General features: G+C 53.8%; 1 protein-coding gene across 2 annotated transcripts in view; it reads left to right on the plus strand.

Moving 5' to 3' along the window:
- The window catches only part of RANGAP1 (Ran GTPase activating protein 1), a 31,255-nt gene that overhangs the window by 5,878 nt on the left and 12,624 nt on the right, over positions 1 to 12,753 (plus strand). For both annotated transcript variants that reach the window (XM_034987435.1, XM_034987434.1), the window contains exons 3-6: positions 2,627 to 2,754; positions 5,865 to 5,924; positions 8,723 to 8,902; positions 11,552 to 11,686. In XM_034987435.1, coding sequence (XP_034843326.1) covers positions 2,627 to 2,754; positions 5,865 to 5,924; positions 8,723 to 8,902; positions 11,552 to 11,686 — 503 coding nt within the window. The remainder of the gene's footprint in view (positions 1 to 2,626; positions 2,755 to 5,864; positions 5,925 to 8,722; positions 8,903 to 11,551; positions 11,687 to 12,753) is intronic.

The following is a 12,753-nucleotide window of genomic DNA, read 5'->3' on the forward strand; positions in this document are numbered from 1 at the left end:
TTGTATGGCAGAAGTCTTCCCTTGGGGCCCCTGCATCTCTGTTGCCTGGCTCTTGATTGCACAGACATTCCCATGAGCAGCTGTCCTCCCTCATTGTTCACCTGGCCAGTCCCTGGGTGTTCGAGGGGCTCCGTTCTGGAGCAGGTCTTCCAAAGCGCTGAGAGATTATTTCAGCCCTCGCGCAGCGCACTGTGTGCCAGTCACGGAGGACACCTGGGCACCTGGGATCCAGGGAAGAAGGAAGGATTGAGGGGCTTCCTGCGGGGGTGGGGGGTGCTCCATTTAGTCCACGGTTATGCACAGAAGCAAGGATTTGAGGAGGAGCTCATGGGTAGAGTTTTATAAGACCAGTCTGAAGCCTAGCTCTGCTCTTCTCTTAAATTCATGGGCAGAGTTGCTTCATTCCTTGAAACCTCAGCTTCCCCTTCTAGCAAATAGAAGGCTCATACCTGTCCAGTCTTCCTGGTTGTGAAATAAGAAAAGGAAAATAAATGTTGGTCACCACTTTCTGACTGTGTGACCTCAGTAGGCATGTATGTACTCTCTCTGTGTCTCAGTTTACTCCACTGTGAGATAGACGTAGTAGTAACTAGGCTGTGTGGGGGAGAATGCTAAGCATTCCTCTCTGTGGGGCATGGTAGTGAGCTGAGGCCAAGTCCTGGCCGGAGCTCATGACCCAGTGAGGAAGGGGGTATGAACAAAGTCTCCACGTGATGATCAAGTCATCACTTAGAAGAGTGTAAAATTGTAGCAGGCAGCGTCTGCGGGGAGACCAGGCTGTGAAACCTGCCAAGCAGGATCTGACCTGGCTGGGAGTTCAGCAGGGATCCTAAGGAAGTGTCACTGGTGGCCTAGGGAGGGAGGTATGTTCAGAGGCCCCACTGGGACAGCTTCTCTGCAAGCTCCTTACAGGTGGCGAAGCACCACCTTTCTGAAACCCTTTCTGTGGCCTTTGTCACCTAAAAGGTCAAGTCCAACTTTTCTCTCCTGTACACATCTCCATCTCTTCCCCATCGCCTCACCCCACTGGTCTTGTGCCAGCCAGGCTAGAGGGGTTTTGTCTCATGCCCCTTGTGTGTTTTTGTTCAGATTGTAAAATTAACATGTGCTCATTACAGAATACAGAAACATTGAAAGAAGGCAAAAAACCCACATCTTCATTATCTCATACCCCAGGATACAACTACTATTAATTTTGGTGCATTTTTCTTTCTAGCTTTTTTCCTAACCATAGCTGAGTTCCCCTTTCCTTTTTTTCTTTTCTTTATTTTCTTTCTCTCTTTCTTTCTTTCTCTCTCTCTCTTTTCTTTCTTTCTCAATTAGGATCATAATTAGAGATACTTTAAAAGCTGTTTTATAACGTGATACATTAGGAATAAATTGAGCAGATGATGGAAAAGCACAGAATCACCCATAATGGCAGCACCTAGAGATAATTGTTTTAACATTGGGTTTTTATCCTTTTAGACCTTGGGGTGTGTGTGTGTGTGTAAGATCGAATATATAGCATTTTATTTTTTATTTTTATTTATGTATTTTCTAATAGGTATAACATTTTAAAAGTGTGATCAGATCAAAAACCTGTGGAAAACCCCATTTTTCACTTATCACTATGACATGAATATTTTCCAAGTCAGGTAAACACTGTGTCACCATTCATAATGATGTCAATGTAACTGTATAATGTACTCCAGTGAATTAACCTATTCTCTGTTGATGGACATTTAGCTTGCTTGGAATTTTTCATTGTAACAAAAACAATACAGTAATGAACGCCCTGCACATGATTCATGTAACTCTGAGAGCCTTTATGCTGTTGTACCTGCTGGTCCTCTCAACTTGGATGCCATTTCCCTGCTTGGCCTCTTTTTATTTATTTATTTGTTTGTTTGTTTGTTTGAGAGAGAGACAGAGATAGAGAGAACGCGAGCAGGAAGGAGAGGGAGAAGCAGGCTCCCTGCTGAGCAGAGAGCTCTATGTGGGGCTTGATCCCAGGACCCTGAGATCATAACTCAAGCTGAAGGCGGATGCTTTTTTTAAAGATTTTATTTATTTATTTGACAGAGCGAGAGAGCACAAGTAGGGGGAACAGTAGAGGGAGAGGGAGAAGCAGGCTCCCTGCCAAGCAGGGAGCCCGATGCGGGGCTCGATCCCAGGACCCTGGGATCATGACCTGAGCCGAAGGCAGACGCTTAACTATCTGAGCCACCCAGGCGCCCCCCCCCCCCCCCCGCCCCCGAAGGCCTCTGCTTAACCAACTGAGCCACCTAGGCGCCCCCCTTGCCTGGCCTTGTGCAATCCCTGCAGAGGGAGGCTCCACACACACCACCATAAGGTGCCCTAAGCCCCTTCTTTGCCCCACGTGGCCAGTTTCTTTCCTCCTTTGGCTCCCAAGCCTTCCCTCTGCGCCTGTTTTAACACTCAGTACAGAGGAATTTTCTTTGTAGCCGTGTCCCCTGCTAGATTGTGAGCCCGCCTGATTCTTCCTTGCAAGCCAGGGCCCAGCACGCAGCAGGTATACTATTGCTGTTGGAATTGTGAGTGACGAGGTAGCGGCTGGACTCTCTTCTGCCTCAGCTGTTTTTGACTCCCAAAATCTAAGTTTCTGTTCTTTGGTCCTTGGCAGCCAAAGACGTGATTAAAGAGATTGAAGACTTTGATGGCTTAGAGGCTCTGCGCCTGGAGGGCAACACGGTGGGCGTGGAGGCAGCCAGGGTCATCGCCAAGGCCTTGGAGAAGAAGTCAGAGTTAAAGGTGAGATCTGCATGGTGAGCAGGCCCAGACTGGTTGGGGACAAGCTTCTACTCATGCCACCACAGCCCCTGCCTATGTCCAGACCCTCCTAGGTCCTGCCTTGTTGGTGGTCACCACGAACAACTCGTCTTGCTCTGGCTTCCCCAGAGTGCACAGCACTGGCCAGGGCCCCTCTCCCTGGGTGATGTGTCCATTTGGATCCCCCAGTAACAGACAGGAGTGTCAGAGGTTTATCAGGTAATATGCATGAAAGATAAAGGGGGAAGAAGCAGAACTGGACACGGAGAGCCTAGCTAGCATTGTAGATTTGGCGTCTGTGAGGAGGGAAGGGCACAGAATTGGCCACCAAGCCTTGGACTATGGGGCTGTTCTGGCAAGCGCTGAGCCTCCCCAGCAGGGGGCTCCAGAGCAAAGACTGCCCATAGAAGAGTCGTGTATTGGGCAGAAGTGGCCAGACCTCAGCTCAGATGCTGTGGTGGGTTTGGGAAGGTGCTGCACTCCTCACGGCTGAATGGCGGGTTCTTTCTTAAAGGTTAGATCCAAGTGATGCTCCTCTTTGGCCGATACAGAGATCCTTCTATTCCATTGTGTCCTAAAGGGGGTCCCACTAAAGAGCAGTCCTTCAGGATGCTCTGTGAGAAGAGTTGGGATATCAGGTGTTGAAAATATCAGGAGGGCGTCCCTACACACTCTTCATTCCTGGGAATCCTAGTGTGCATCAGCACATAAAGCCTCTGCAGAGTGATGAGGGAGAGACCTGCTTTTCCGACTGCAAATGATGCTCAGTGTATGCACGGCTTGTGTCTTTAGTCCTCCGGGCACCCCCGGTAATAAACACTGTGTCCATTTGTAAGTCAAGGGAACTGAGGCTCGGAGGAGCTGAGTAAACAGCCCAGGATCCTAATGCTGATCAGTAAGCCACGTGGCAGACTCTGAAGTCCGGTGCTCTTTCCTGGCCCCCCTGTGCTTGCTGAAGGGAAAGGATGCAGGGCCAGGGCGAACGGAATGGCTGGCTCGTGAGGTAGTCCTTACTGTTTGTTTCCTCAGGAACATCATGGTCGGGTAATAGCTAAGATGGTGGTTGTATCTTCTCTTCTGCCCAGGGCCTGTCGTTTCCCTGAGCAGACACTGGGACATTTTCCTATGAAAAAAATCAACCCTTCACAGTGGCCAGTGAAGGGCAGGAATGGAAGAGATGTGGCCTGGAGGCTGCAGAAGCTGAGCTTTGTCATCTGAGGGTCTGGGTTGAAGCCCTGGTACCACCACCTTATTTGTTTTCTGTGGCCTTGCACCAAACTCCGCTCTGAGTCGGGGGTCCTTTATCAAAACTTTTTCTTCCCTGTGAGGTTGCCGTGGTGAGCACATGTGGGCTTGTGTCATGAGAGAGCGTGACCACAGGAGTGCCACGTGCAACGTGTCATCCTGAGCAGACCTAGGGCCTTAAGTCACCCCACCCCCATGGGGTCAGGGCTGGGGCAGGTGGGAGCTGCCCTTGACCCCAGTAGTGCTCTGGCCAAGGTGCTAGTGCGAGAGATGTTCCCTCTCCTGTTGGAACACAGGCATAAGTTAGGTCTTGACAGATGAGGGAGGTGAGGTCCAGGGCCACACGTGTCAGGAGGGGGCTGGGACTGGGGCCCAGATAACAGCCCAGCCTCATAACTGCTCTGTAGTAACTACTGCTCACTGAGAGATTGTTGAGGCCAAAAGCTGTATTGCAGAGATGGGATAGTGGGGGTCAGAGATGGGCAGGGAATAGTGGTGGGCCTGGAGTCAGGTTAAGTCAGAATTGGAACCTCGTTCTTGTGCGCCAAACCCCCATGCTGACCCTTGGCCCATCAGAGTTGGGTTGGGGAAGCTTCCGGGTGAGATGCCAGTTGTCAGGGGTTCCAGTGCTCAGGCTGTGGCTGCCTGTCGTGGCCCTGAGCACCTGCATTCAGGTGTATCTCACTGAGCAGACCCAGGTAGACTGTCCTCTAAGGCTCCATGTGGGTTGGTGATTTGCTTTATTGGAGGCCTTGAGAATTCTACAGAAATCAGTTTGCCTAGTACTTAAGGTTGAATTTAGTTCATACATTTCAAGGACTGGATTTTCAGGGGAAAGTTGCTTTCTCTGGGTTCTGTCATGCCCAGGTTTGGCCCAGGAGAGGCTGGAGCTGCCAGAGCTGATATTTTGGGTGGACAGAGTGACCAGAGTTGGAGGGTAGGGCTGTGTGCTTAGAAACTAAATTCTGCTGGCCTGTGTGGTAACACGATCTAGTCCTAGGGCCACCACCTTTGTGGCTTTTCCTAGTATTTTCTTTAAATCAGCTCACTTTGATGTAATTTAAAAGTAAACTTGATCTCTTCTGTAAATGGAAAGTGGTATTCCTTACCATAAAGATAACAAAATAGCGTTATTAAACTCTAGTCACCTAAAAGATGTCACCTAAAGCTTCTGAGCATGAGGCCTACTCACCCTTTGTTCAAAAGGCAAACAAGCAAGAAGTGGAGAGGTGGGTAAGATCCACCAGCCCCAAAGAAAGACCGCCTTCTGGAGGTGATCAGAAGGGATGGAAAGAGTCTTGAGGGGCGCCTGGCTGGCTCAGTCAGTAGAGCATGAGACTCTTGATCTCAGGATCATGAGTTCGAGCCCCATGTTGGGCATAGAGATTACTTAAAAAAAAAAAAAAGGCACCTTAAAAAACGAGTAACTTTCTCGCTGATGGATCCGTATTGCTTACTTTCTGCCTCTGCCACCCAAATCTTCTGTCACGTGTCATTTGGGCCCACAGTGTATGAGAAACCGGCATTGGAAACAAGGAGTCTGGCGTATTGGCCCTGGTCCTGCCACTGCCCTGCCTTGGGGCCTGGGGCCTGGGGCCAGTCTCTTCCTTCTCGGCCTGGTTTCTCTCCTGGAAAACTAGAGGGTTGGGCATTTTCCTCCACACTTCTGCTTTGGGGGTCTCCAGGTACTCCCAGCTTCAGCCAGAGCTGGACCAGCTTTTCATTGAGGAAACCCAATTTCAGAAGTATTGTAATGCTCAGTAGTCCATGGCCACAAGGATGAGGCATTGCCTGCAGGCCACCTCTGAGGGGCTCCACTGACTCTTGTCTTCCTCCTCCTCCCAAAGCGATGCCATTGGAGCGACATGTTCACCGGGAGGCTGCGGTCCGAGATCCCACCAGCTCTGGTAAGGGCACTGGCCACTGTTCCCCTCCCCTGGGGACAAGGGACCCCTTTGGCAATTCCCTGGACTGTTTTCAGACTTTGTTCACGCTGTGGGTGACTGAGGTGCTGAATGGAAGCCGGGCAAGTGCAGCATCTGCCCGTGTCCTGACAGGCTCGGCCTCTGGGAGACTCGAGGCCCAGTCGCAGGAGGTGCAGCAGAGCCCCGGGATCCCAGGGTTCACTCCTGAGCTTTTTGGCTTCACCCCCACTGTGGATCTCGCTCCCTCCGCTCTCATCCCTCTTAGCGTTGCACCTCCCTGTTCTGTTCCCTCACGCCCTTCTGTGGCCCCCCCCATCTCCCTCTGGGCCCTCCCTTTCTCCATACCACTCTTCGGCTTTGCTTCTCATGGTGGGTGGCTTCCATCCCCTCTGATTTCCATTTCCCCATTCCTGGGGCTCAGCTTGCCTTGGGGTCAGGTTCCCAGCCTGGGGTGGGTGGGTGGGCTGGGAGGGAGGGCGTCACTGAGCAGAATGTGGCTTGCCTGGGGCTCAAGGGAAAGAGGCAGGGCTGGTAATAGGCAGCCTTTCAGTAACATGGGGCCTAGCCCATGAGGTGCCTTCAGGGTGAGGTTCTTGGTCAATTATTAGCATGGCTCTGTGTTACTGGGTCTCTCACCCTGGTTTTGCTGGGGCTGCCTTCTTAGACCTCCATGCATCTAGCCAGCACTGTGGTTCCTGAGGTGCCAGGGACCACCCTCATTTCTAAAGCACCTCAGTCCAGGGGCAGCTGGCTGGCTCCATCGGTAGAGCAAGTGACTCCATCTCAGGGTCAAGTTCAAGCCCCATGTTGGGCATAGAGTTTACATTTGAAAGAATGAATGAATAAATTAATAAGTTGGGTATCTGGGTGGCTCAGTGGTTGGGTGTCTGCCTTCGGCTCAGGTCGATCCCAGGGTCCTAGGATCAAGACCCACATCAGGCTCCCTGCTCAGTGGGGAGCCTGCTTCTCCCTCTCCCACTCCCCCTGCTATGTTCCCTCTCTCGCTGTCTCTCTCTCTGTCAGAAAATAAATAAAATCTTTAAAAAAAAAAGTTACAGATGTCCTAATGGGGACCCCAGAAGGAGGGCTCCTCCTTTGGGGGATTGAGGAAGCCCTTGGGGAGCTGATTCCATTAGTTACCAGCCTCAAAGGGTGAACAAGAACCATGTGAAGGGAGGATTTAGAGTGTAGGTTAAGTAAATTCATTTGGGGGTTTGTAAGTAAAAGGATTTTTTTTTTTTTAAGATTTTATTTATTTGACAGAGAGAGAGAGCACAAGCAGGGGGAGTGGCAGGTAGAGGGAGAGAGAGAAGCAGGCTCCCCGCAGAGCAAGGGAAGCCCAGTGTGGGACTCTATCCCAGGACCCCAGGATCATGACCTGAGCCAAAGGCAGTTGCCCAACCAACTGAGCCACCCAGGCGCCCAGTAAAAGGATTTAAAGTTAGAAGAGGGGGTGAAGAAAATGTACTTGGGAGATACGAACTATGGGCCCTGTGCACATTGTTTTACCTGAATTTTAGCATTTAAGTTTCTCAGTCATTGAGGGAGATATTCTTATCTCCATATTACCAACGACCAGAGTGAGTCATAGGGGGACAAGAGATTTTGGGGTCAGGGAAAGGCATGAGATGGAGGGAAGGTAGGGCAGACACAGAGGGTTTCAGCAGCTCTGGCTGCTGGAGGGCTAGAGGCCAGTGGGACCAGGTGACAGGGGCTGGGCCTTCTGTGGACAGGGGCAGCCCGAGAATGGCCCTCCGTTGCTGAGTCAATGTTGGGGAGGACAGTGGAAACTGCCTCAGGTATCCTGTTCATGGCCAAGGCAGGGAGAGTGTCTCCCCTCCCCCACTGTGTCCCCTGGGAACCCCATGCACGATGCATGCCTGGCCCCGTTTCTGCCCCCAGTCTCTGGCAGAGCCTTCTCTCCTCACCCGTCTCTCCTGGGGAACTGTAGGTATCCCCAGCCCAGCAGGTTCCCAGGAGAGCTTAGCATCTTGCTACATTGGTCTTGGGCTGTGGCTCAGAGATAGGCACCCATCTCACCAGTCACCACTGGGAACCCTGGAGGCATCAGTGGTGCCCGCCTCCTTCCTGCACGTCCACTGAACGTGCAGCTTCTGCAGGTCTCCTTCCCTCTGTGGGACCTAGAACCGACCCGAGGCTCTGTTTCCTCTCTTCTGTCTCCCACCACACTGGCCAGCTAGCTTCCTTCTTTGCTGCCTGAATCACTGTCTCACACTCCTGGGCGGGCACTTGGCCCCCAGTCTGCCCTCCTCAGGTTTGGGGGAATGTGTCTTCTATATCCCTCACCCACATCAAAGCCCTCAGAACCCTCGGACTCAAGTTCATGGTCCTTGGCCTGACATTCAGGGCTCTAGCCTGATTTGATTCCTCTCTTTCCTTCCAGCCTCATCCTCTTCTGGAGTCCACTGCTTGTCTCTAGACACACAGTATGCTGCTTCATGCTTATGTCTCTTTGTTCATGTTTGTACTGTTGGCTGGAATCTCCTGTTCGGTTGACTGATTCTCATTCAGCCTGAGCTCAAGTGCCCCCTCCTATAGGAAGCTTTCCCTGACCACCCCCATGTATACCACACCCCATGCCCCACCTGGATTGGGAGTCTTCTTCAGGGTTTCTGGTCCTGGGTTTAAAATAAGGATAGCTCTGTAGCGAAATGGTCTGTGTCTCTGCCTGGGTGCCCACTGAGGGCAGGGGGGGCCTGGCATAGGAGCTGCCCCTGGGAGGTGTCTGTGAAACTGAGCTGAACCTTCTCTGTGTCTAGACCTCACTAGGGGAGGGACTCATCACAGCCGGGGCGCAGCTGGTGGAGCTGGACCTGAGCGACAACGCATTCGGGCCCGACGGCGTGCGAGGCTTTGAGGCCCTGCTCAAGAGCTCCTCCTGCTTCACCCTTCATGAGCTCAAGCTCAACAACTGTGGCATGGGCATTGGCGGTGGCAAGGTGGGTGCGGCGGGCCCTCCCCCACGTCCCCATCGTCCCTCATCCTCCCTCTCTCCCTGCCTGCCTCGTCTCCTGAAGTGTGTGCCCTTGGCCACCATCTGGGATGGCTGGCTGGCCGGTTGTTTTTCTCTTCAGAGCAGAAAGGCCTCAAAGGCAGCAGCCTGTGGCCAGTGGGGAGAGGTGGTGGAGGCCTGGAGGGCGGAGTTGCCAAGCAACCATCCCCGGTTCTCGTGTTGTCTTGGCAACACAGAGGCAGTGACCTGCTGGCTCTGCAGAGCGCCGGGCTTGGGCATCCCAGAGCTGCTGTGCCCTCAGAACAGTTGGCAGAGCCACGTGAGGCCCGGTGTGTGTGGAGGGGAGGGAGCCCAGAAAGAGAAACCCCTTAGGCCTGGGCACAGCTCACCTTTTTCCTGGACTGGGCCTTGCCCGAGGTGCCTCCCTCATCCTGCCAGCCTGTCGGGCTGGTCAGTGCAGAAAGGCGTCTCTTCTCTTCCCAGACCCTGCATGGAGGGAGCCCAGCCTTGTTTATTCTCTTTTTTGGTCCATTCTGGCTCCATTAGGCCCAGACGCTAGAAAGGCCAATTCCCATCCTCCCTATCCCCACTCACGTTCTGACCAAAAAGAGAAAAGGGCTGGGACGCAGGAACCTACAGCGACTGGGGACGTCTTCTTTTTGCAGATGTGTTAAATGCATTACCCTAATTCTCCCACCCACACCAAAAAGGGGGTGATGCTATTCCCAGTTTTCCACTTAACCAGCCGGATTTGGGGCTAGAGACCTTGGGTCAAGTCCCCAGATGGCATCGCTGGGGTGGGACTAATGTGGGATTTGAACCTGCTTCTCTGCCCGTTAGAGCAGCAAGGGGAGCCAGTGTTGTGCCAGCGCGGCCTCCCCTGTGAGGGGTGCCCGTTGCCTCTTGCCCCATGGGAGGGAGCGCCGGGCTGTGCTCCCAGCCGGCTCAGCCAGCCCCACCCCCCAGTCTAATTGGGCAGTAAGCTGTGTGCATGTGTGAAGACATTAAACTGTTGGCCTCAGCACAGAAAATCGGTCCAGGCCAACCTAGAGTGGGGTGTGCTGAGGGAGCTGGAGACGCGCCTGGGAAACGCCCCAGCTTTCCATGGGCTCTCCTCTGCCGCGCGGCCGGCCCGGGGAACAGAGGCTCCTAGAGCTGCCCGGGGCTGGTCGTAGGCCTTGCCTTTACTTCAGCATGTGGCATGGCTCGGGGACGAAGACAGTGGGAACCCTGCGGCCAGGGGAGCCTCCCTGGCAGCCCTGCCCCACTCTGGAATTTGACTTGTACTTGTCTTGACCTCCCTCACTCTGATTCAGTGAGACCTTTTTGTGGCATCTTGTGGGTGCTGGCCTTGTTGATCTGCGCCTCCGGGTCCTTCGTAATCTGTTCCCTCCAGCCGGAGTGCATTCACTGTGGCCCATGTGCCACACACGTGGGAATTGGAGGGGCCCAAAGGATTCATGGGAGTGAGATGTAGCCCTGTGCTTGGGGCTCTCCAGACCCAGAGGCCCCAGGTTGGACTCTTGTAGGAGCTGGCGCCTCACCATGGTGGCCCCAGAGGGAACTGGGGAGAATGGGATGCGCTTGTGCGGTAGGCTCCCACCTCCTCATAGGTTCCTTAGGAGGCTGGTTTATGGCAGAAGTCCACGGTCTCTGGGCTGAGCATGTGCATGACCCCCAGGAGCCAGGCTGGTGGTCGCCCTTCCGGCCCCCAGGGACGGCGAGCTGTGCACTCAGGCAGGCCTGGCTGCTGCTTGTGGCTCCCCTGTCCCTTTGCTGTGGGCCCTTGGCCCATGCAGTTACCTCTCTGAGCCTCAGCCTCCTCGTTTATAGTCAAGCCAATCCCACCTGCCTCCTAGGCTCAATTTGTGGTTGAAACGAGGTGTGAAAGTACCTTTCTTTATTGAAAGTGCCGGTGATCTAGGAGATGCTCTACAAACGTTGCTTCTCTCCTGTTGCACTTCTTGTGAATCTTTTGTTTTATTTACCGTGGCCTCTCTGATTCCCAGCAACCAGCCAGCATTTTTTAACTCTTGGTCTGTTGGTATCACCCAGGGAGAAGCTATCTCCTGGCACCACCTCCAACCATATGGTGTGTGTCCAATGAGTGTGACAGGGTCGTGGTCTTGGCCAGCTCCCCTTAGGCGCAGGGCTACGGGGGAGAGATTCCAGAAGATTTGGATTCTGGTCCAGAGTCTTCCACTGGTTTAGCAACGATAGGAATGTCTCTGTCCCTCTCTGAGCTTGAGGTTCTTCGGCTGGGAAGTGGGAATCACCATGGTTTCCCGTCCCCCCACCCCCCCAACAGAGGGCTTCCGGCAGTATAGTGAGCTGACTGTGAAGCCCCTTCCCCAGGAGCTGGCTTTCAGTTGACCTCTGCATGTTGGTGTCTCCCTTCTCTCTGGGTGTCTGTCCCCACCTCTCACATGAGGCTAGACCCCACAGGGTAGTGGGACACACACGTGAAGCAAGCTGTAAGGTGCTAGGTGCACATGCAGTATGACCGTGGTGCCTGTGAGCCATTCTTTGTCCCCAGGTCTGCCACCGCCAGTAGGTGGCATGGGATGTTGAAGACCAGGGCCTCCTGCCTCAGGGCTGGGCCTCTTTCCTCCCCCCCCTCCCCCCACCCCCCCAGATCCTGGCAGCGGCTCTGACTGAGTGTCACCGGAAATCCAGTGCTCAAGGCAAGCCACTGGGCCTGAAGGTCTTCGTGGCCGGCAGAAACCGTCTGGAGAACGACGGAGCCACTGCCTTGGCAGAAGCTTTCGGGGTGAGTGGTTTCTGCACATCCTCCCCGCCATGCCCCAAGGCAGGCTAAGCTTTGCAGGTTGACAGAGCTGGTGTGCATCCAGCTCTGGAGTTGAGCTGCGAGACCTAGGGCGAGTTGCTTCCCCCTCTGCACCTGCTAGCTCATTCAGCAGCTGGGCAGAATTCCTGTTAGGTATCTGAAAGGTTGCATGATCTACCACTGCGGCTCCCTGGAATGCTGTTTGAGAAGATTGTGAGGTTGCTCTGATCAGTGAGTGAGGTCAGGCTCAGAAATGGGAGCGGGGGTGCCAGAGCAGTGAGCGGGATAACAGCCTGGCCGGCGCTGGCCTGGGCTCACAGAGGGTCGGTGTCTCTGGCCTCTACTGGGTGGGGCACAGAGGTGGAGTCATCAGACTTACCTTTCAGATGGAGAAGTAGGGGAGCAGTGGCTCAGGTACCCTAATCCCCTCCGCCTCTCCTCCCACTCTCCTCTCCCTTCACCCTTCACAGCTGCCCCAGTGCCCTGCCCCCACCCCCCACACTGCTGAGACCCTGACCTTGAGCTCTGTAAGAGGGCCACACCTGCCCCACGGCGCTGGGAACTTTGGAGTCCCTTTCTTTTCTCTTAATTTAAATGTTTTCTTTGGCAAACAGTATCCTAGCAACATTAACCACACTCGGGCCAGAGTGGCTTTCCCTGTTGCCTCCCTGCCGGAGCTCATCTACCTCAGGCAGAGAGTGAACATAGCAGGGGAGAAGTGCCCTGGGCCTTGCTGGACCCCTGGCTGCAGGGGTTTCCAGGTGCCTCCGGAGCTGGGGGCGCCTCATTGCCATCCTTATAGACACCATGCTGTTAAAGGTTACGCCTTCTCTGCACCCCTCGTTCAACTTGCTGTCCCCGGTGCGCTGGGAATGGGGGGGAGTACATTGTGTCTGCTAGGCCTCCAACAGATGTCCACCATGCTCTTAGAGTGGGGTTCTTCCCTCGGGGTCCCTGGGATGTCTCTAGTCTGTGGATAGAATTCAGGGAGTCTTTGAATGCGGATGGAAGAAGATTACATGATTATTACCACTAATGTAACTAAAATG

Source organism: Mirounga leonina, unplaced genomic scaffold (genome assembly GCF_011800145.1).
Source record: "Mirounga leonina isolate KUSES-001 unplaced genomic scaffold, KU_Mleo_1.0 Mir_418, whole genome shotgun sequence".
NCBI lineage: Eukaryota > Metazoa > Chordata > Mammalia > Carnivora > Phocidae > Mirounga > Mirounga leonina.